This window comes from Aspergillus terreus, genomic scaffold, assembly GCF_000149615.1.
Source record: "Aspergillus terreus NIH2624 scaffold_15 genomic scaffold, whole genome shotgun sequence".
Lineage (NCBI taxonomy): Eukaryota > Fungi > Ascomycota > Eurotiomycetes > Eurotiales > Aspergillaceae > Aspergillus > Aspergillus terreus.
Genome location: NT_165938.1, coordinates 13,903 through 37,566, shown reverse-complemented (window position 1 = coordinate 37,566; position 23,664 = coordinate 13,903). Strand labels below are relative to the sequence as shown.

The window sequence follows — 23,664 nt, the reverse complement described above, 5'->3', positions numbered from 1 at the left end:
CGCCGACAGATGCACCGGTGTCACATATGTACATACGACTAAAAAAACGCCGATGTACTGAGCGACCCACGTACTTAAAAGAAACCGTATCTCCGACTGGCACCGGAGGTAGACGTCGTGGCAGAAGCACTGCCCGAAGACACACTCGCGGTCGAAGGTCTCAAGGTACCAGTAGCCGACTCGGTATTGGGCACGCTAGTTGAGCCCGATGTCGCGGAAGTCGAGGCACCGGTAGTGGTCGTGGAAGTGCTGTTGGACGCGGACTGTTGCGGACCATCCGCATACACAGACCATGCATGGTCGCCGCCACCTGTTGTTGAAACAGCATGTGAGTAAGCTGGACCTCTACACGGGCAAGGAACAGGTGCGATGTAAAAACTTACACATTACATTCGGGAATCCAGCACATGCAACATTGCATTTCGATTTCGGCACCGACACGCTTGACGGAGGCACCTCGTCACCACAGAAGCACTTGGTGCCGGCGTTCGTCGCCATGACGGGCTTTTCCAGTCTGCTGCACACCTCGGTGCAATATCCGTCAGACTGGAAGGTGTAGCCGCCCTCGAAATCCAGGCTTCCGGGATCGCTGTAGCAGCCGACATAGGAATATGCGTTAGCTGCGAAGGGTAGGGCGAGGGACAGGAGTGCTGTCAACTGGGACTTCATCTTGGTGTGCAGGTAGGCAGTTGTTGGAGGGTTGGACTCAGGGATTGAGGCGGGACGCCGGCTGACTCGGGTTATTCTTTGGCCCCCAACTGTCCGGATGCCGCTTTCCACGCTAAAAGCTTCATTAATGGGCTAAAGCCCAGATGTCTCAGATTCTTACCCAAACCGGCAAGTATAGGAAAATGATGATTCAGCCTGACTAGGACTTTGCTTTATTTTGTTGGATGGTCTTCTGGCCCGGGATAGGCATCATGCGGTGATTTTGGATCTATGTGTGGTTTTAGCTGTCTGACTGTCGTCATCATTGATTAGTGTTAGTGGTCAGAGATGATCAGCTCAAGATCGTAACTGTCCGATGTTCCTGCGGCCGACTGCATCGCAATGTCCTACATACAGCGATACGGCCTTCCTGACAGCTTGTGCGATGTATGGCCATGTCTTCTGGGTCTAGGGCATGTGGTTGAGAAACCGGCATTTGGTAGTGCGGCATAGAGAGTGTTAGATTCTAAGGCAGGGAATGTAGTATACAGTTTCAATAACACCCTACCTTTGTTTCAAGGTGCCACGGCACAATATCCTCTGCGTCATGCACAGGTGCAGCACTAGATCAATATTATTGGCGAATATGTTCTTCTCACAGTCCTGCTTGGTGGTTACATGTGCCATCCACATATTGATCTCCCCACATAGAGATGTGATATCACGTTGATTATGACCCCAGCCCGCCTCTGTCATTGTAGTGGAGTTTGACCACTGCGGGAACGACCTACTTACTGTACAACCACGGTGTCTTAGAAAAGAGCAAATGACAGATTCACAGCTACCCTCTCTTGTCCGGCACCCCATCGACCCTTACGATACATCAAGATGTTAATAAAAGGCTGCCATATAATCAAAAAAAAGATCATCTCCCCGACTGGGAGTCGAACCCAGGTCTCCCGCGCTTGTTATCCTGTTGGATTGACAAGCGGAAATCATGAACCGTTAGACCATCGAGGACTGGATAAAAAAGATATGTCTTATTATGTAAAATAAGTGAAAACATTTTGGAGGCCCATGCATCTTTCTGCAACCAACAGAAAAGCGCAATTACTCGGGTCTTAGCTGGCTAAAACTGCCGCCAATCATATCCAGTATGCCTAGTGCCTAACATTGGTATATCGACATTAGTATATCGTTTTCGCCGATGTAGATATATATAAGCCTACACGTGGCGGTATGGTCGCTTTTACACCTGGGGTGTGTCCAGATAATAACTAACCAATGGGCAGTTCGTTAGTGTAGTACCGATTATGAGGTGTCCATCGACAACTTCGCCTGTCGTTTAGTGGGCATACGTGTCCAGGGGCGGTGGCAGAATGGGCCAAACAACCCGCCAGATGGGGTGCAGCCAGGAAAACAGGTTACTTCTACTGCAATCAGGCTCCCAGAACGGAAAATATCAACACAGTAAACGCGTCATATCCGTCGACTACAGGGGAAATAATAATAATAATAATAATACTCGATTATATACGGAGTACAGCCATCCCCTCCCTTTCTTGGGAGCCAAAAAAAAAATGAAAGCCCAACGCGGGGGTCACCCGCAACCTTAAGATTTCAGACTAGAAGTCTTACGCTCTGCCATTGAGCTAGCCGGGCTGGTGGTTAGCTCGCTGCAGAGTTAACTGTCTTAAGAATAAAAAGTGATACCCACACCAACAGTAGCCGTCAACTGAGTAGGTTAACATCTTGCCTTGGTCTTGCGTATCGAAGACTTATATGAGGAGGGGACGAAGATATTTGGAAGCAAAGACGAGCCGAGCCAGGGAATCCACGGTTTTATGTCTTTGCCAAGGGTGGTCCACCCAGCCAACTGAGTTCCATGTGAGCAGTTTGCGGCTGATACCCTTTGTCATTATTGCCACCCTCCGCCACAGGGTCGAGCAACAATAAAGATAGATCGGGATTTAGCGCTGCAAGCCCCCTACAGGACTTCAAATGATAGCCAAACTCCGTGTTTCAGATGTCAGCACGTTCCCAAAGCACATGCTTTGTTCCTTCTCGTTTTTGTCCCTCCTACCTGGAGCCTGATAGGTGATCGATTGCACGGATACACATTGCATAAATTCAAGAAATCTATCAACAATAACACCTGCAGCCAGAGCCTGAATAATATGAGCCCTGGCGGAGCAAGATGAACTAGTACTGCCTCTGCCAGTCTTGAAGAACTGCAATAATGCAACAGAACTTACGGTAGGTTACTCAGCGTAAGGTTGCTCAACTTCAGGTTACTGGGCCTAAGACTCAGTCGCCCCTAATAGGGCTAATCTTTCTCTGTATCGTGTCTCGCAGTCCTCTATCCCCCGCACAAGCTTTCGTATCCCCTCAAAGCTCTTTTAAAAGAGAGTCTTGTACGCCTACACTTTCTCTTTAGCTTTTATAGTAGTCCTTCTTATAGGCCTAATCTACTTTATTTCTATACTAGAATCATTAAAACATAAGCAGAAGCTTATGCTATATATAGCCATGATAAGGGGGATACCAAGTAGACAGCAGAGGATAGAGAAGAGATAGGCTAAGACCTTGTGAACAGTAAGCTAGGAGAGTGGGGTAGAACAAGAGAGAGAACAAGAAAGACAAGAATAGGTAGAGGGTAAAAGGAAAAGATGTACATGTCAGTTTGAAGGGTGAGGTGAATGGGATGTGTGTGCCAGGTCACCTTTGTCTCAAATTTCACTTTGGTCTTTTTGCGTTGACTTCGCTTACTGTTGTCCAGAATTCTTCGAGAGTCAATAAACGGAGCAACGAATTTTCGAAAATCACAATGGACTGCTGACTAGGCAGTAGTCTGAAGATGACCCAACCGCTCATTCAGCCTTGAAAGGAGCGTTCTTAAGTGATCGTCGAAGGGAAAACAACAAAAACATATCTCCCCGACTGGGAGTCGAACCCAGGTCTCCCGCGCTTGCTCCTTACGGTGACAAGCGGAAATCATGAACCGTTAGACCATCGAGGAATTGGTGAGATCCACTTCTTATTTTTGACATTATGATAGATTAAACATAGGGGAAGATCTGGGTGGTGAAAGATCCGCTTTAATGCCACTCTTATTGAACCCCCGGAAGTTTTGCTTTAAGAACAGTAGACCATTTTCCATTGTGATCGAATGAATCACATGGGTTTTGCATGTATTGGGGTACCTTACCTACATTGGAGTTACAAGGAATGTACCTAACTCCATGCGATGAGCTTCCAGCCCATACGTATGCGAACATCATTCCTCCTGATCCTATCCCTAGTGGGGAGCTTTTTGTTGCTCCAACATACTCTATTTTCCTCAGTCAGAATTGTAAAGTAATGGGATCTAAAAAGTCTAAGACTGTAGATTTAGGCAATGTATTTGAGCCTCCTCCTCTTCCAAGTCAGGCGGGGGATGAAGAATCTTTCACTAGGCAGAGGTCCAGATCCACGACCCGTCCGGAATTAGTAGCTCGGTTAAGATAGGGTCTGACCAGGGAGCATCTATAGGAAGCAATATTCTAACTGTTGGTTTATCCAACGCGGCGAGTCCTCCAGAGAGAAGCATTGCATAGTATATAGTAGGGCTAGAGCCTAGCCATACTAGTGCTTATATTCCAGTGTTCTTTTGGCCTTTTTCGGCAGGGGTATCCAACTTGATTTTAGGAAGTTTCAATAGGTTGTTCAACTGACTCGCTCCTAAAACGTCTCTCTAACAAAGGAAAAGAAAATACACTACAACCGCAAGCCTAACTCGCCAATAACACATAGGACAAAACGCACGAACTACACAATACGACTGCACTATTAAGAAACTCCCACCCGTCTCCTCCCTGCCAATTTCTGCCTATTAGGTCTCAAATAGGAGCTACGTTCAGTGTCAGGAAGTATACAAGCAGAGGCAGCTCTGTCCTGCTTAGATCCCTTAGATCCCTTGCTCAATCCCCACGTAGGGCTATGTGTAGTGAGTGGGCTGCTGGTAATCGGATGATCCGTGCCTTGAGGTGTAACTTGCGTCATCTATTGTGTCGGAGGCGCGGCCTCGTCAACATCTCTGGCATCAAAGGATGGCCGGGGTGGCCGTGGCGATGACGACAACCGTTCCCCCAGATGAGACCTCACGGGCGTGAAAAGGCTTTGTCGAGATCCAGGAGACCAATTGGAAATTTTAGCGCATCTCTTTTGGCGCTCCGAATTATCTCGAGATCCCAGGTGCATAAGATAAGTTGGAACCGCAAACGAGATGCATTGGACGGGGCCGAGTCCTCCATGGAAGGGCCCGGGCAAGCAGTAAAGAATAAGAATCAGGATCAGTCGCCAGCCAATTGTGTTTTGCACCAGATAGAAGTATTCCGTCAAGATCGAAACAGACAAGCCACCTTGTAGTCGAATGGCTCCCAAGCCGTGGGCTTCGTCCATCGCATCCACCCGGCGTCTAGACACGCCTCTGTTCGTCCTCTTGTTCGGACATCTCCATTGTTTGGACGGACTCACTCTCATTCTGGGCAGGCGTGTTAGGTCTTACTTTCCTTCTCGGAAGAACCTTTGGGATCCCTCTCTCCACTTATACCAGAATTCAAAGCGGCCGAATACTCAGACAGTGAAGGATATAAGACGCTTTCGGTCACAGTATCAGGACTCTCACTAAGACGCATCGGAACATCTGAGTCCATGGGGAGTTCATTTGACCTGATACCATGTTGAATCTCTCGCGACGTCACAGATAGTCTCCCCAGCCATATATAAATAGCCCAACCTCCTCTTCCTGCCCGCGCTTCCCCTCACGAGGCTGTTTGGCCGGAAAGACAGCCTAGCCCGCCTCGGGCTGTATCCTTGCTGCATAATCGCCGGCGCCGTCAGCCATGCAACTGCGGCAATCTAGCCCCAAAATAGCAGGAGACCCATGCCAAGATCGGAAGCCCTTTCCAGACAGAGAGAGCACTCCGCCAGTCCTACGGGTCAGATGACAGGAGCTCTTTGGGGATCTTTCATCTTCAGCTCCAGCGACGATGCTTATCCGGTCTGGCTGCTGTCCGGGGAGGATCTCCAGATGGGGAGGATTTGGTGCAAACGATAGCCATTGGTTCATTCATATTCAACAGAGATTCAACCCGGTAAAGGGAGTAGAAAGGGTAGGTGGAGCATCTTACATGAGGCCTTCTGTCAAGGAAGAATGCTGAACGGAAATGGAAGTGCGCACTTGATAGCGGAAAGGGGCAGAAGTGTCAGGAGGCAGCCAGGTTTGAGGCCATGCGCTCAAAAAAAAGGACCTGTTTAGATCATTACTTTCAAGGCACTGGATGGACGAGACAGTTATGTTGGCTAGAGGGTGTTGATTGATATAATTTGAGATAATTTGACGTTGAGTACGAAGTCCTTCTCCCGCTTAACGACACATGGGCGTAAGGAAATAGTTTGGTGCTTCAGTATGATGAAAGCGTGACTAAGTGGTGGTGACATGTTAAAAAGTTGAGACGATATATAGAGCATACCTGTAAGTTCTATAGGAGCAATCGGCAGCGCCCTGCTAACCGGCGGCCTTAAGACTTGCTTAATTCATACACTGCAAGCAGAGTCTTTGCTTACCGAGTACTCCTTTTCCCAGGGACAAACATTTGTCGATTATGTTCGCTTCCATCTTATTGTTTGCTATGTTTCTCTGCTCATTTCCTCCTAGGGTCGAGGTTTTCTTTGTTCTCCGACCCCCCTGAACTGCCATTATCTAGTTAGGTCTTATCATTGTTGCTACTCAAGTATCCTATTAACACCAACAGTCACCCCCATATCAACAGCAAGGCAAGGATAGAGTTTAATTAGATCGTCCAGACGCCCATAATCCCATAGCCGTCGTCGGCTGGTTCGTGCCTGGCAGTCTCGGCGTCTATCCATGGATCTGCTGGCTCCATCGCCAGGCACCCTCCGCCTATGAGCAGCAGCAGCCTGGTGGAAATCTTTCCAGCACAGCGAACGAGAACGACATACTTCCAACAAGCAAGACGGAAGGACAGCCAAGAGATCTAACCGGATCCAGAGGAAGATTGAAAACAAGAGAGCATGATGTAGATAGGAGGTGGGGGTTTAACTTGAGAATCTCATTCAGAGATTTCCGTCTTGCCATCTGCAGACAAAGGCTCGCAGGGCCCTATGTCAAATATTGTCTCTGTAAAGTGTCCTCCTGGTCGGGACGAAGGTGGATAGGTGATCCTCTTGTGGCATGACCGGTAGACCCTAATGTTAGGAGCCAGAATAGCTACAAAAGGGCGAGGTCGATCAAGCATTCCCAACCATTTGGCCCTGTACGGATGCGTACTGTATTCATTCCTTTTGCAGAAATCAACAAACGCTCTGAGATCATCTGTCGATGTCGGATCCTTCTCGCGGGAAGCAGTGCGAAAGATACCACCGTGTGGAAAGCGTTCAATCAAAAAGTGGTAAAGCAGGTAATTTGCGTCTTTGATCTTTGGTGGTCGGTTCTGTTTCGGTACCTCAGTCCTGCTGCTCGAAGAGACGAGCCCAACCCCGTTTTTTTTCTTTGGGACCGCTTTAATGCGATCAGCAGACGGCTCGTAGCCTAGCTCGGACCGCACAGCTTCCCAAAGCTCCTGTAACAATTGGCCTTCTTTTGACTTGAATTTCCATCTTGGGACTGTGGCAGAGGGAGGTGATTTCTCCCAAGGCTCGTATGGCCGGATTGGTCTACCACTTGCATCGACGATATCGATGCCGTGCTCTGTGAAAGAAAGGGAGCGGCATTCAAGGCCATTTTGCGGAATGGCGTATTCGAGACCATCTATTGTCACTGTCTTTTTCAGTCCGTTTTGCGTGAGCCACTTGATTTTGATAACCCCGTTGGATTTTATTTCAACGGGAAAACCCTGGATGTCTCCGGTCTTCACACGAGGCGAGAGTTCGGCCCGATATGCTTGAATTACTTCCCGAGACACCCAAAGACCACTTCGTACTTCTGTGCTACTCGTAATAGCATCGAATCTCTTTTTATGGAGGCCAATGGAATTGCAGACTCGTGCTAGATCTTCCATATACGTGTGATCTGGAGCTTGACTGAGCAGCTTGAGAAAATATGACTGTCCTTGTTGGAGACCCATAAGCTCGCCAATCCATTTTGAATATAGTTCCGGTGTATGTGCAATAAGCAAATGAAGCTCTGGAACATTTTGAGCCCATAAACCCTTCAGATGCGCTTCTCTCTCCGGAGAGTGAGGAAGTCCACGGGCACGTCCAAGGGACAAGATACGATCAAACGTGGCCTGGCCATATATGGGACATGTAAACTCCTTCCTGATAGCCTCAGCTTTTCGTTTACGCAACGACTGTCCCAGCCTCGTGGTTAGCGTATTTTGCCCTTCTTCCTCGTCGACTATAAGATTCAGGCGATGTAGGATAGTCTCTCGAAGCTTCCCATGACTCACTCCGCTCTCAGTCCGAGAAGGCGGTCCCCTTGTGACTTGGGATGTTTTCGCAAGACAAATTTGCAACGCATCGTCAGTTGATGCAAGGATAACACAGCATTTCTGCAACCTTTTCTTCGCATGATGCAGGATGCTAAGGCATACGTCTCGTCGAGCTGATTTCCCAGACGTTAAGTGTTGTTGTGCTAGTACTTCCATGGCGCAGTCGGCAATGGCATATACCAATTGAAGCTGAAGGTAGAAGAGGCCAATGCGAGACGCATTGCGTCTGCCGTATTGATATTTTCCTGGATGGCTTAGCGGAATATGTATTACGGCCTCTGGATTGTCCCCATAAGAACGTATGGATACTTCTAGCTGTGTCTCGAGAACGCCATTCGATGTCGACTTTTTGACGGGAAGGTTCGTGAATCCCGAAGCCACGGTATCGCTTGACCTTCTGCCAAATGAAGCAATTATGATTGGCCGAACACATCGTAGATATTTATTCAGAAAATGAAGTGCCTGGGGTATATCGCTGTACCCAGGCAGAGGCAAGGCATTCATGAATGTGAATGAGCTATCCAGATTACCCAAAGGTCCCCGGTTAGCCCATTCGTGTTCGATATGCCTGATTCGGCTGAGGAGTCCCCTAACCAGAACACTGGCGCTCGCTGAGCCATGAAGAAAGGTGTGCCCGGCTCTTAGGTGTTTGTGTGAGAGTTCTTCTCCCAAAAACAGCAGGATCGTATTTCCAAGAAACTGGTAAGGTCGAGCTTCTTCTCGCATCGCCTGGAAATATGTCTCTTGAAAAAGGTATAACTCAGCATGGGTACGCGCATGCTTTTCAATTTCCAGAAAGTCCTCTGCAAGGCCACACCATTCGGGTTCTGGGAGAAGTTTGCAGTCTCTGGAGAACCTCTCAAAAGCTGTCGGCTTCATGCTGGTATACAGCTTTTCATCGTCGGTATCCGGTAGATAGTTGATGTATTGGCCACCATCCTGGAGATTGAGAAGAGCTTTGTTATTGAAAAGTTGTATCAGAAGTCGTTCGATATCGTCAGCAGTAAGCTGGTTGCCTACAGCATCTGGGCCTCCGATGACAGGAACTGCCATCTGTGGTAATTCGTGTATGCCAAGTCGATCATGGACACCCGGGAAAATTCTTTTGACGTTATCGCGAAAGGCCCCGAATAAGCTGCTAGGAGGTTTCTCGTCGATATCAAGCTGCGATCTTTGTACGAAGTCACGGCGACCTTTAATCATTCCCACGTAGCGGACTGTCAATCTTCCCCGTCGCGACAAACAACATTGAAACTCCCACTCATCTAACTCAGGAAAACAGAATCCCTTTCCACGGAGAGTACGCACAAGGCGTAGAAGCTGCCATGGTTCGAATACCCAAGATCGGATGTAGAACCTATGTGCGTTTTCATTGTGCGGTATCGCGGAAAGATTGTTGCTTTGTATGGCATCGCGCATTTGCAGAACGCGCCCTAGATCCTCATTTGGCAATTGCATGGGCTGTCTGAAAAGCCTAAGAAGCAGTCCCTTGTTATCCGCAGTATCCTGCATTTCGAGTAATTTTGACAAGAACATCTCGAACACCATTCTCGATATGTCGATATGTCGAGCTCGTAAGGTGTGATACAAGGCTTCCATGGTGCTTTCGATATCAGTTTGTGCGTTGCAGGGGAATTCGAACGAGGACTTCGCAATAGCTTTCTGGTGGTCGATTTCGCGGAGATGTCGGTGGTACGATGGTAGTAGAGGCGCTGAAGCTGCTCTCCTTCTGGTGGGGATGGCCATATCGACTAGGGCCTGGATGAGAGATCAGCGGTCCCCGTATCCTGCCTCGCGCAGTCGATGGGGAGCTTCAAGATGGCGTGTCAAGGCAAATTTGTGCGCACTTTTCAACCGGTAGAAGGGAAGTGTGCGTGTATGAAGCTGAGAGAGGTGGTTGAACTTAGATGATTGTTTACTTGTGTGTGTACGTATGTGAACGAGTAAGAGAGGGAGAGTAAGAGAGTGGGGGAAAGAGAGAGAGGGAAAGAGAGAGAGGGAAAGAGAAAGAGGGAAAGAGAAAGAGAGTGTGTATGTGCATGTGGTGTTTTTGGGCGCAGGTGGATATAAACAAGTGATGCACCAGCCAGCCAGGCCATGGATACCATACCTTGGTATACTCACATATTTACAACTTATACCTCAGTAATATCCCAAAAACAACTACTACAAAGCTAAGGCTAGACAATCAAGGTGCTGTAAAAGTTAATTGCTTCTCTTTTATCTTCAGAGGGCCAGTGATGCAATTTTAATAAGGCTTTCTAGGAAGGAGATGCACTAGAAAAAATGGGCTGAGGTACATTAACTATCATCATTGTAATGAAATTGAGAAAGTGCCACTCACAGCCAAGGAGAGCAGCAAGGAATCATATCATTCTCCAGCTTTAACAACAAAGCAGCGTTGAACATAGATCTGTATAGGGTCATTGAGTTCCACTTATGCAAATAGGTCGTGGAAACTAAGATTTAGCCATATACCTCTGGAAAAAAAAAAAATAGAAAGAAACAAAGAAATATCTCCCCGACTGGGAGTCGAACCCAGGTCTCCCGCGCTTGTTATCCTGCGGATTGACAAGCGGAAATCATGAACCGTTAGACCATCGAGGATTGGATGGTAAAATTTCTGCTTTTTTTAGTTAATGGACCAATGCTAATATCTTTCGCTCTCGCTGAGAGTGTCACTGCGCGATTGCGAAGAATTCCGGCACTCTGACGCCCAGGACCACAGTGATGTCATCAAATATCATGATACAGTCATATCACAAGTTTGAAAGGTAGCTCTTTACAGACGGCCATGTTGCTTATCCGCATCGACAGATAGAGATTTCAGTGCAAGCGACCGCCGTCGTACTGTATGATGAAACCATTCTGGCGTCGATAGCGAAATACATTGACGCTGGCGGCGAGGACGCCAATCATGCGGTACAAAACAGAGCTTTCCGGAAGAATATTGACTTCTATAGCTACCTGAGCCTGGAAATTCTACTTGGATCACCTCATCGGCGAGATGAAGTCTCTGAGAAGGGGATCATCTGACTGGGTCTATAGGCTTCGTTAGTGCGTTTGCCCTCCAGGCCCTCTAGAATGCGTCCGAAAGGACGACGGTGGTATGCATTGTGCGGGCGACGAACGACGAGGTTGCTCGACAGCGCGTGGTGATGACACGGCGTGAATATGACCTTGTGCAAAGTCGAGCGCTATACCCCAGACTGGTTGTACTTGCCGGGGGCTCGAAAGACTCGACGCTGGGCGTTGGTCCGGAGCTTGGTATTCCAGCGGCTTGGATACTGGGACTCTGGTATTTTTTGCCTGGCTAGCCCACTTGTCTAGGTAGTCAATGGCTACACGCAAAGGAAGTGGGTGGCCGGAAAGACGATAGCCGATACTATAAACAAGCACAACCTTCTCATCGTGACATGTCTTGCGGGAGCTGTGATATGCAACAGCAAGACTGGATCCGGGAATGCCACCCACTTTGCGAGTAAAGTGATAACCTCCGTACAGACGGGCTGCTTCTGGACAATGTTGTGTTATAGCAAGAACCTCATCCTGGTGGACCACTCTGCGAACGCAATGATACACCTCTCCCGTTGGGCAATTCAACAACATGGTACTAGAGATAGGAGTTGCACGATCACGAAATGAGCAAGTATTTAGGGGCCTGTAGGCAGTGCTGCATGTACCCCTCGAGCAATTTTCGTATGACCAGTGGCTGGAACGGTTGAAGCAGCAGGGCGATGATGACCTTCTGACGCCTCTTATTCCCATGCTTCAGGAAAGGTCTCAGATGACCACAGTGGTAAATATGACACGGTAACCCGAAGAGAGGTCTATCTGATGCGCCTGAACTCCCGAATGCCCTTAGGTGGACGAAGCATTGCTCAGGAACTTCTTGACTACTTTGGACTTGGTGCAATCTTGATCTTTGTGAGAGTAAACATACGGACCAAAACAGTGAGGATACACTATTATATGGTACATCAGGATCTCAGGTGAAGCAGCATCCTGCGGCTATGAGCTTGTTGTTTCTCATTTTCATTGAACTCTGTTTCTTTGAGCCACAACCTGAACCGGAACGTGCCGTGTTGGAATGTATACGTAAAGGTAGGTACTCACCTTCCATAACAGCGATAGTATCAACAGGTAGCCTCCAAAATGCCTCAACATCACCGTCGGCTGGTAGGCAACAACTTCTCCTTTTCCTACTTCAAAGGACGTGCATACAAATCAACGATGCAAGTACCATAGAGCCCTGTATGCAAGCTTTCTTCCGCATTATTTAAGCAATCCAGCACTTAGTTGTGGAACAAAATTTCATGTTCGTGGCAGGTTTACCAGGTAAGCTGAACAAAAAAGATAAAAAGAAATTCTCCCCGACTGGGAGTCGAACCCAGGTCTCCCGCGCTTGTTCCTAATGGTGACAAGCGGAAATCATGAACCGTTAGACCATCGAGGATTGGACACTTATAACTTTAGATTTAATAATATATTCATTAGCAGTAATTGGGACAGCGGATAGTACCAATAATACGATCGAACAAGGGCCCTTAAGATCCCGAATTTTTTGAATTCTTTTATTTCTATCCCCGCTTTAGTGAGGACATGTAGAGGCAAAAAAAAAAATAAAGTCTTAGTAAAGAGTGAAAAAAGTAACCTCCCCGACTGGGAGTCGAACCCAGGTCTCCCGCGCTTGCTATCCTGCGGATTGACAAGCGGAAATCATGAACCGTTAGACCATCGAGGAATTGATGCCGGCAGTTTTTCGTATTTGCCTAGAGGAGCCTAGGGAAACGTTCTGCACATATGTCCCACCCATATGCCTCTAGAATCACGAGGGCACTCTCATGTGGGTTGAATACTTGATATGGCAGTACCTTTACACCAATAAGGGCAATATTAAGATCTCTATTGCTGTTTGTTGTGGTGCGGTGTATCTTTCAAATGGATGTCCCCTTCCATATCCATCGTTATATGTGCTGGGACTATGCAGCCACAAGACATCTGCAAATTTTCTACATACCCCCTGACATATTTTCGACCATAAACTTCATTTCCATTCGAACGACCACATACAGGCAATATCCTCATGAAAACGAATGCTTTTGTGCCAAATTCTGCAGCACCAGACCTCTTTCACTATCAGTCTCACCAGTGGCCGCGTATTGGTGATCGGAGGATTCGAGACGTAGCTCCTGAGTGATAGTGATAGCGTCCATACGGTGTGCCCTGTCCTTACTCCTAGAAGCACTAACAGACGAATGCGGCCCGCTGTCATGCTCATTGAAACCGAAATTCGGGTAGCCATTGTATTTGTTCGCATTGCCGCGCGAATGGGACACCGAACCGAGGAGACCGGGAAATACCCTGGTCACAAGCGGTTGGAGTGGAGGAAGACAGGAGCATATGATCCCCATATTAAGTTCGATCTGGGACCACACAGCGATTGGACCGTTGTCCTCTGCATTGAGACGGCGGATTAGCACGTTCATCCAAGGCCAAGTTGCTGTACTCACTAGTATAATCCGTGGTATGTGTAGCCCTGGTCAAGTAGTTTAGTCGGACCATGCTCGTAACGCAGGCACTATATATAATTAGCCAAGGCCATTCTGCACAACATGGGAGCTCTCCAGAGAAGGCTGCGAGAGACTAACAATCCTCCAGTTGCAAAGATGAATATCACTCCGATCTTTTGCCGACGTGGTAGCCGGAGATGTGACAGCACAGGAATAGGTAGCACCAAGACACAGAGATCTGTTAGGATATTCATCGCAGCATTGAAGAACCACAAGAACCCTTTTGGAATACAGCGTCCTTGAACCGACATGTCCCAGAAAGAGTTCACAGGTAGACAGTTTAAAAACGCGCTGATGACTGTCCACAGCCCGTATAGAACGATGATCCCGAGAATAATCCTTGCAGCGAGGACAAAATTTGCTGTTGGGAACAGCCGTAGGTATAGGAAGACGATGGAAGCCTTCGTCAGCGTTAGAGACATGTTGTAGAATGGAATCGAAAGCCACAACGCCTATTTGAAAATCGATTAGCAAGAAATACTCGCGACCATGCTTTCCATAAATCCCAAAACAACATATTTCACTTGGCTGGAGTAGAGGTTTCGGGCGTCTAGCTTACTTTCAACTGTGACTTTTGCTGTTCATTGGAAAGAGTCGCCATATGCTGTCCCACCCCATAATGGACTTCTATAGCATCATACAGGTCAGTCCAGGTAAAACTAATATAGATAGCACTTATACAAGCGAACCCTGAACTAAAAAGGCGAATGAACACCAGCCGAAACACTAGTCCAATTAGCAACGACCGTGCAAGTGTCAGAAGAGCACATACCAACGCTGCCGCTATGGTGTAATCGTCCGCTCCAGAATTTTTGATCAACTGAAACCGTGTGAACAGCCTCAGAGCGACAAAAAGGGTCGAGAGAGCACTGAAACCCGAGGCGGTTGCAATGATGCCCATGACTGAATGGTAGCGCTTCAGACCCGCCGCGACTGTCGTCCTAAAAGACTCGACCCACCTAAGGCGATGATCCTGTGTAAGTGCCCCCAACGATCATCGCGATGAAACCTCTTGGAGGACAATATGAGCTCGTGGGGCATGCGGGCTAATAACGCTCTGTTTTCTGGTCAGGGTGAATTCATTTGAATATGCCTGTCCCTCTTGCATCGCGCGAACGCGGAACTCGCTACGAAAGGACCGAAATTTTATGAAAACTGACTGGGTTCAAGGATCTTCCGCTATGGAACGACAAAAAAAGGGCTTATTTTTCTATGAAACTATCTCCTGTGAACACGGAGGTTCCTCCGGGAAATTTCGAGACCAGCTGAGAATTAGGCTGTTTTGATATAGCCAGTCCAATCGGAGACGCCTTAAGAGCATACCCTGGCCTAGTGTAGGAGCAGTGTCACTTACGACAATTGATGGCATATACGTTATATTATTTAATTAATTTAAAAAGGCAGATTGGTGGACTACGTCGGTTATTGTCCCCGAATGTAATTTGCCGTCTACCATCGAAGTTCTTGGGAAGATAGGCGATCACGAATACTAAATATCGGGCCATATCTCCCAAACCCAGTGCATGTTATTAGAGCCTAATGGGCCCCTTGAACAGTGTCCGAGCGTCCAGCGGGGAATCTAATTCTAGAACACAATCTCGCTACCATGGTGCCAGGACTAGAGTCGCTAGATACATGATCTAGTGCATTAATGAGACAACCACCGCTAACTACCCTAGCTATGCACGACATTGATTACCTCCCCTGGTTCATATGAGACCACACTTAATTATTTCCAAAGGAGAAGCTGGCCCCTGAGAGCTCAGATCCGTACATCCGTTGGTTTTCTTTATCCCTGATAAATCCCCATACAGAGCAACTGATTTCTACTCTGTAGGTCTGAACATCAGATGCTTTCCCGCTGGTCTTACATACAGCCAGAAAGCTCCAATCCCTCCAGCAATATCTACCATGCGTCTTCTATGGAACGGAGGCGTCGTCGGCCTGGGTCTGCCGTTCGGTCTCGTGTCTTCTGCCATGGCTGCCTCACAATTCCATGGCCAGGTCCTTACCCATGATTCTCAGTTGCTGACTACCTACGACTATGTAGTTGTAGGAGGTGGCATCTCTGGTCTCACTGTAGCCAACCGTCTTTCGGAGAATCCGAGTGAGTAGACCCGCCTGTTCATCAGTGCTGTTTAGATGAAACGAATCCACCACCTCTCCTTTGTGCCTGCCTACACGCCTTCCATTGAAGTGCATGTTACTGATTACTTGGATTGATTGCCACGTGGTTGTCCAGAGCTCAATATTCTTGTTATCGAAGCTGGTGAATTGTATGGTCAATTCCTTTAACCCAAGCACCTTTCCCCATCTATCATCATCAACAATCCAAACAGCTCGTTAGAGAGGAACATCTCATACATACTAGCTTCAGGAGGCAACTATCAGAATTATACACTAACATCAACAATGCAGTGAACAAGGCGAAGACTACATTGTCATCCCCGGACTGGCGGGGGGCGCCATCGGCACCCAGTATGACTGGAACTTGACCTACGTGCAGAACCCCGACGCAGGAAACCGCACATTAGCCATCCCCCAGGGTAAGGCCGTCGGTGGTTCGAGTCTGCTGAACCGCATGGTCTTCGACCGCGGATCTCAGGCGGACTATAACCGATGGGAAACACTAGGCAACGCCGGGTGGGGATGGACTGATTTGTTGCCTTACTTCAAGAAGGTGATCAGCTATTCCAATGCCATTCTGAGCAAGCATTAAAGTCTTGTCATAGAGTGAAAGCTTCACGCCGCCAATCGACGGCATTGTGGCCGAGTGGAATGTCAGCTATGATCTATCGGCCCATGGAACAACCGGATATGTGCAGTCCAGCTACGCACCCTGGATCTGGCCTTCTACGAGTATGTCCGACTATGAGCAAGAATGTCAAGCAGCGTGTTAACGGACCACTTCAGAGCACTTTATTCGTGCTATCACCTCCCTCGGAGTTCGTATCCCCGAAGATGCCGCCACCGGCGATGCTGTTGGAGGATACTATAGTCCCCATAGCCAAGACCCAGCCTCGATAACTCGAAGCGATGCCGCCACGGCCTACTGGAATACCGTGTCCGGCAGACCAGGGCTCCATCTGATTACGGGACGAACTGTCACCCGACTTATAACCAAAAAGAGGGGTCTAGAAGTGACTGTGAAGGGTGTCGAAGTACGTAACCTGAATATGCCCCCCGACTGCTCAGTCATTCCATGGACGAATACTGATCAGGCCATACCAGCTCGCGGCGTCAGCCTCACTGCCGCGTAAGATCGTCAATGTTTCAAAGGAAGCCATCCTCGCAGCCGGAGCAATTCATACTCCCCAAATCCTTCAGCTGTCGGGGATCGGTGACCCTGCCCTGCTGTCCAAACTGAACATCTCCACCGTAGCCAATGTCCCCGGCGTTGGTCGCAACCTCCAGGACCATCTTTACATCCCCGTAGTCGCTTCATGTGAGCAGCATCGCACCTCTTATGACACAACACACGGGATCCTATGCTAACCATCCAGGGGACTTCCCTCTAACCTCCGCAAACCTCACCAGCAACGTAACCTTCGCGGCGGAGTCCATGTCCCTGTACAAATCCAAGAAAACCGGTCCCTACGCCGACGCAACCGGCGACTTCCTCGTCTTCCTCCCAGCCAAGAACTTCACCTCGAAGGTGGTATCCCTCCACACAACAGCCCTGCGCCAACAACCCAAGTTCCACCTGGATCCCGACACGCCGGCGACCGTGCGTCTCGGCTACGCGCTCCAGCACAAGCTCCTCACCCACGGCCTGACAGCCGACGACGAGGCGCAGATCGAGATCATCTGGGCGGACGGGACGTTCGTGATCGGGCTGGAGCACCCGTTCTCGCGCGGTAGCGTCCGACTCGCGTCGACGGACCCTTTCGACGCGCCGCTCGCCGACCCGGCCTACTTCCGGAACCCGATGGACGTCCAGATCCTCGTCGAGGCGATCAGGTATGCGCGCACGCTGATGCGCACGGAGGCACTGGCGGCGTTTCAGCCGGTGGAGCTGGTGCCCGGCGCGGGTGTCGTGTCTGATGCGGATCTCGAGGCGTATATTCGCGACACGGCAGATACGTTGTTCCATCCGTCTGGGACATGCTCCGTTGGGAGGTATGCGCTGGGTGGGGTGGTTGATGCGAAGTTCAGGGTGTATGGGGTGGAGAACCTGCGGGTGGTCGATGCGAGTGTCTTTCCTATGCTGCCTTCGACTCATATTCAAAGCTCGGTCTATGCGGTGGCGGAAAAGGTGAGTGCTGAGGATAGGGGCTCTTCACTGGCATGATGCAAGTACACTGACGGTAGACAGGCTGCGGATGCGATCAAGGATTCGTGCGAGTAAGCGGGTTGTGTGATGGGATTCTCCAGATGCACACCATAGTTACCTGCTATCAAACAAGCTATTGCTTTGCTCTTGGATAACATAGTATCCTCTTTCATCGCGATGTTTGATAGCCCGGGGATCATGTGACAGGATACAATAGACCGCCAGATACATAGTACAGTTGGAGGGATCCTCAGGTATGAGAAAATGGACCTGTAGAAGAAGACAATCCTCCTTAAACATAATCAAACGGTTGAAAGCGATCCTTCACAATTGCTGAAGCTGTCGTGGACCGGAAAATGGATGTATCCAACGCAGCTGTCACCCAGCCAATCGGGCCGCGTGTTTGCTCCCGCCGCTTGATTTTCTCTGCAGCTTTTCTTCCGCCCCTTCAACTACATCACCTCTTTTACTCCCTCTCTTCTGTTTCTCCCCCTCGCCACCACTGGGAACCCATTACGACCAGGGTCTCCTGGTGTTTCTCTTCGCAATTACTCTCCTACCCTCATATCCCCCCCTCCAATTGCCCGAAATCCTTCTCTGACTGTTTACCTACCTCTCCGCCACGTCCGCGATCTCCGTACAAGACCTCACAATGGTCTTCCTTCGCCTGACGGTGAAGGTTTACCCTCGAAATCCGAATGCCCCGAGAACCGGATCGCCAGCTAGCTTTCTCCTCCCCGTCGAGAACCCAGAGGATACTAGCTTGGGCGGTCTGGCGAGCTTGATCCAAGAGAAATGGAAGAAACTCCGACCCCACGAGGGCGCGCTGGAAATCAAGCAAATCGTCGATGATGCCCACGAATCTGCCGATCTTGATCCGGATATGACCGTCGCCGATGTCTGGGTTGACCTTGGCAAAGCGCGCAGCGATAACTGCGACCAGCGCGGCACTGTTCGCGTGATCCAGAAACCTACCGATGAACCCTACGCTCCAGTTCGCTTCCCCTCCGTCACGCACGACTGGGACGCCGCCGCCCAGGAATTTCAGCGCCAACGACGCGTGAAGAATGAGCCCGCCTCGCCACCCATGGGCACCATCCCCGAAGAGGGGTCACAGCCAGAGGCTGAAGACTCGGGGAGTGAGGAGAGCGGCAGCGAGGAAGAATCGGGTGGCGAGGAGGAGACTGGTAGCGAGGAAGAAGCCGAGGAGGCTGAAGAGACCGAGAGCGAGAGCGATTCCGTTGAAGAGGTAGCAGGACCGGGCACGCGAAAGGAAGCAACGCTCGATGCCGAGCCGGAAATCAAAGAAGAGACCGATGACGAGGAAGGATCTGAGGAGGGCGGTGCCGATGTTGAACCGGTCGCGCAGGCCAAAACCGACCAGGAACAGGGAGAGGAGACAGACGATGGGGACGAAGAGAGCGACAACGAGGAGGACAAGGACGAGGACGAGGACGAGGACAAGGAAGAGAGTGAGGAAGAGGAAGAGCCAAATGAAGTGATAGACAACGCCGCCAAGGACGCTGAACCGGATGAGGAAGAGACCGGCGACGAAGAGACTGGCGACGAAGACGACAGTGCCGGAGAAGAAAGCGAGGAATCCGAGAGGGGTGAGGAGCCAAACGATGAAATGGAGGTCGACGAAGAGGAGGAAGTTTACGAGGCACCACGATCCTCCCGGCTCAAACGTGCGAGGGATGCCGACGAGTTCCAAGAGCCCAGCAAACAGCCACGACTTGACCAGGCCGGAAGCCGCGCCCAAGAGAACGGGGAACCCAGCCCAGAGAAACGCCTGCAGAGCACTTCGGGACTGGGATTGGGCATTACCAAGAGCCCGCCCTCCAAGAAGCCGGCGATGATCACCCCCAGCACGCCTGCTATCCGTCGTGGCCCCTTGTTCCAAACGAACGGGACGCCATCCGCTACCTTGACCCCTAATACCGCGTCGCGACTGCCATCGGCGCTGCGCAAGGAGTCGCCGACGCAAAGATCAGCTGTTCGTCGGTCGGTCTCATTCGCCGATGAAGACGACGTGGTCGACGAGTGGGCCAACAAGCCCAAATATACTCCGCAGAGCACGCCCAAGCAAGCGAACCAAGACTCGATTTCGTCGAAATCAGCAAGATCACAGCAGCCTCCACCCGCCGGGGCAGCCGCAGACACTGGCGGAGATGAAGCAGCCCAGAATCAGGAAGCGATGAGGAAACTCGAAGAAGACATCGAAGCCGCTACAAAGAAAGGACAGACGGGGCTTGCTCAGCACATGAAGAAAATACTGAAGCATCGGATCGTCCTAAGCCACAACGTGGGAACGAAAGTCAAAAGGAATATGGAAAGGGCACAGAGAGCTCGCGATAACGTGGCAGACCTGGAAAAGCAGTTGGTCGAGATACAAGCGCGCAGCACCTCATCCACTTCCACGCCTGCTTCGAAAAAGGTTGAGGTAGTGGTCCCTGCCACTGCTGCAACGAACGGTGACAAGTCGAAGTCTGTCGAGAGAGATGCGACCCCTGGTCCGACATGTGCGTTTCAGATGAAAGCGGCATCCGAAGGTGAGTTGGCATACCTACCCGGGCAAATTTCCTGACAGGAACAAGAACTGACCCTTTGCCAGACGATGAAGATTCCGACGAATCAGCCGATGATGAGCCTCTGGAGACTCAGGAGGTGAATCTATTCTCCGATACGGAAGAGGAGCCTGCTCGCACAAACACAAGCGCCAGCAATGCGAAGGAGGGAAGAAAAGGTTCAGCACAGAAACAGACGTTCTTTGCCACCCATGCGCCTGTCACGGGCACCAAAAACAAGCGGTCGTCCCTGAGGTCCTTATTGGATGACCAGAAGAAGGCGCAGCAGGAAAGAGTCCAGTCAATGGAGCCCCTTGCTCTCCCCAAGAAACAGGCAGAGCCGGAAGACTCGTCAGAAAGCGAATTCGAGGATAGTGACAGTGACCAAAGCCAGTCTGACGAAGGCGATATCAAACCGAACGGAGTTATTGGCACGATACGACGAGCTTTGGGAGGATACTAAACTTTGATGGATGACTTTAGATTGATGTTTACACAGTTGAGCGGGAGGGTTTGATTCCATCATAAGAGCGATTGATCTTGAAGTGACATTGAACATACAGGGTTTGGACACAATAGTCGTGCAGCCTTGTACCTAGCATGAACCCTTGAGAATACCATCCATTGGACATTGGACGCCCAACGAGAACCCTACCTACCCAGCAACAACTAGAATAATGTCGTATACGCCCTCAAAGCCATCTCATACCTCGAAAACCCGTCGGTCTTGATCCGGCGGGACCGTCATTCGACCTGACTGATTCTCGACCGACCCCAAGCATACCCCGTAAGTATTGATCTCGTGGAGTTGCATGCAGTAAGAACCGTCCAAGCCGCGATCCCGAATATGTATCCTCACAACAGACCTACGTTGAAGGCTCGCGCCAAATGAGTTGCTCCAGGAGCTCTCCGTTCCTACTCCGGTTTATGTGCGCATCAACATCGATGGTGGTCCTAGTCTGAGTATAGAACAAGAGAAGAAGCCGTGGACAATCCTAATTAGTGGAAAATGATAGAACATCGTCTCAAAGGAAGTGGTACCTTCTTTTCATGCGTGAGAGCTTCTCCACGCAGGTCACGCCGTTCGAGCTCAAATAACTCCGAAGGCGATTCTGGCGCGACGATCAACGCGGCGCCGGCGTGCAGAAGCGTGGTATAGGTCGAGGTGAGAATCATAGACAGTCGAGCCCTGGTGTTCAGAACTTACCTCGTCGGGAACCAAGGCTAGCAAGACCGCGAAGTCCTCAGTCGATAGCGTCATTGTGATTGATGGTGGCTTTGCGCTAGTGATATGGACTATGGAAACAAAGGGAAGAAGACAAAAGAATGCGGACTTCGGTGAGTTTGGGTTCTTATGATGCTGTTAGTAGTTGATTAGAAAATGAATCGAATAGGAAGAACGGTATTGTTGCTTGCATTCTGATCAATGCTTTATTGCTTGCAAGATGTGCCTTCCTTCTCTTGCAGGACGACTGCAGTTTCCTCAGTGCTCATTGCTCCTTCCTCGCCCCAGAGCACTTCAGCGAATGCCCTCCACCCATGAGCTCAGTCAGCAGAATAGAAGTATCCTTTTTAGGGCATTAACAGCTGACAAGACTTCTTCCTCGACTATATGTGTATGCCTCGGGAATAAGGCACCGAGATTCCCAGACAGACACATGTCGGGGTGTACTTGACCACACTATGATTGTTATATCAGCACCTTTCTGATTAGAAGGGAGGAAAAGGAAGTAGGCCATTTATTATAACATCTCTATCTAAATCATGATTTAGGTCCCAATTCATCATCCGCATTGCCCCCCACTGGTAGCCATCAGTGCACTGCCGGTATAAAACTGTAACACCAGCTCTCTTCTTGCTCTGCGAATACGTGCCTGAAGTATACCTGTCAAAAACATGGCGCTTGAGCTGTATACCGCCGAACTGGGCTTTATCTAAGATAGGTCACAGACCTGGTGCGCGCTTTACCCTATGCCTAAGGTCTGGAATATAAGAAATCTATAAGCGCTTCAGCTGGTTTCCAAAGAAGGAAACTATTTTCAAATACCGCAAAGGAGTAACTGCTAATTTAAGTACGGGGTGCTTTGGTTCAGCTTTATCTAAATAATATGCGCTAACTGCGTCCCTGTAAAGCATATAGATAACTATTCACGAAACTTCATCGTAGGCTATACAAAAGACGGTGCTTTCGCGTACTATGTCTCAGTTAGAGATAACACTTAGTCTCCTATTATATATTTGCATTTCTCGCTTATAGTCCTTCATGACTTTGAGGTTATTCTATTTAGGTGCCGCCCTGGATTTTGTAATCATTGAGTCGTTGGGGACATCGCAATGTGTACTTATAGGCGGAGATCCAAGCATCGATCCTACGGGAATATGGGCTGATCTCCCCCAATCGCATTCTTGGGAATGGACCATACCGTTAGCCACAGAACTTATACTATGTTCCTGCGGCGTGGTAGCGTTACGAGTTGTTCCTATGGAAATTCTAATGTAAAGAACCTTTAATGCCACCAAATCCAGACGAGAACAGGTTGGAAAATGAAGAATAGGAGATTGGAAAACCGTGACCTTGAAAACCGTGGCATGGAGATCCTATTTGCTGGATTTGTCAAGATGAGTTTTCAGCTGAAGCGGTTCCACGTACGACGAGTGTCAAGACTTCAAAGATTAACACTTGGCAGAATGCGAGCCCTACGCACGGTTAGAGCTATGGGAAGGCAAAGGAGGGCTACTGCTAAGCCATGGATGGCGGCTTTCCCAAGTCGTCCGAGACTTCTCTAACCCCGGAAACAATATAATACTCTATGTTATAATCAACATTGCTTTCTATAATCTTCGCATGTTGATGGCCTCCTCTAGATCATCAAGGCTTCCTGTCCGCTCATATCGGTTCGAGAGCGCGTTTGCCAGATTGTTCAGCAAAGCAAGTAGTTCTGGATGGTCTTGAGGTGTGACGGCAACCGCTCTCTGGGCATTGCTGATGGCGTCTACTTGATCCTCAGCCCTTCCAGTCCATGTATATTGGTCTGAGAGCATGGTGCTTGGGTTCTCTGACTAGAAAAGCCTAGACCGAATGATCCTGAAGGGCACGTCGACCGCTCTCC

At 49.5% G+C, this 23,664-nt stretch overlaps 5 protein-coding genes and 5 non-coding genes across 10 annotated transcripts; 2 read left to right on the top strand and 8 right to left on the bottom strand.

The window, feature by feature from the left end:
• Positions 1–74: 74 nt before the first annotated feature.
• On the bottom strand, positions 75–669 carry ATEG_09494 (WSC domain-containing protein; the record flags this gene model as incomplete). The annotated part of the gene is made up of 2 exons (XM_001218115.1): positions 75–310; positions 384–669. The coding sequence occupies 2 exons, from the start codon at positions 667–669 to the stop codon at positions 75–77; spliced, it is 522 nt and encodes a 173-aa protein (XP_001218116.1).
• Positions 670–1,577: 908 nt separating this feature from the next.
• Positions 1,578–1,668, bottom strand: ATEG_10422. Its single transcript has one exon. It is a non-coding gene; the product is annotated as a tRNA-Asp (tRNA).
• A 1,912-nt stretch (positions 1,669–3,580) lies between these two features.
• Positions 3,581–3,667, bottom strand: ATEG_10421. The gene has a single exon. It is a non-coding gene; the product is annotated as a tRNA-Asp (tRNA).
• Positions 3,668–6,761: 3,094 nt separating this feature from the next.
• Positions 6,762–9,887, bottom strand: ATEG_09493 (uncharacterized protein; the record flags this gene model as incomplete). Its single annotated transcript, XM_001218114.1, has 2 exons — positions 6,762–8,000; positions 8,100–9,887. 2 exons carry the CDS (start codon positions 9,885–9,887, stop codon positions 6,762–6,764), a joined length of 3,027 nt encoding a protein of 1,008 aa, XP_001218115.1.
• Positions 9,888–10,658: 771 nt separating this feature from the next.
• ATEG_10420 lies at positions 10,659–10,748 on the bottom strand. Its single transcript has one exon. It is a non-coding gene; the product is annotated as a tRNA-Asp (tRNA).
• Positions 10,749–12,510: 1,762 nt separating this feature from the next.
• Positions 12,511–12,597, bottom strand: ATEG_10419. The gene has a single exon. It is a non-coding gene; the product is annotated as a tRNA-Asp (tRNA).
• A 198-nt stretch (positions 12,598–12,795) lies between these two features.
• ATEG_10418 lies at positions 12,796–12,885 on the bottom strand. Its single transcript has one exon. It is a non-coding gene; the product is annotated as a tRNA-Asp (tRNA).
• A 340-nt stretch (positions 12,886–13,225) lies between these two features.
• On the bottom strand, positions 13,226–14,136 carry ATEG_09492 (uncharacterized protein; the record flags this gene model as incomplete). Its single annotated transcript, XM_001218113.1, has 3 exons — positions 13,226–13,599; positions 13,655–13,722; positions 13,793–14,136. 3 exons carry the CDS (start codon positions 14,134–14,136, stop codon positions 13,226–13,228), a joined length of 786 nt encoding a protein of 261 aa, XP_001218114.1.
• Positions 14,137–15,625: 1,489 nt separating this feature from the next.
• ATEG_09491 (GMC family oxidoreductase) lies at positions 15,626–18,062 on the top strand (the record flags this gene model as incomplete). Its single annotated transcript, XM_001218112.1, has 8 exons — positions 15,626–15,821; positions 15,957–15,990; positions 16,133–16,394; positions 16,447–16,573; positions 16,628–16,875; positions 16,946–17,159; positions 17,218–17,969; positions 18,030–18,062. The coding sequence occupies 8 exons, from the start codon at positions 15,626–15,628 to the stop codon at positions 18,060–18,062; spliced, it is 1,866 nt and encodes a 621-aa protein (XP_001218113.1).
• Positions 18,063–18,639: 577 nt separating this feature from the next.
• ATEG_09490 (uncharacterized protein) lies at positions 18,640–21,017 on the top strand (the record flags this gene model as incomplete). Its single annotated transcript, XM_001218111.1, has 2 exons — positions 18,640–20,539; positions 20,602–21,017. 2 exons carry the CDS (start codon positions 18,640–18,642, stop codon positions 21,015–21,017), a joined length of 2,316 nt encoding a protein of 771 aa, XP_001218112.1.
• Positions 21,018–23,664: the final 2,647 nt, after the last annotated feature.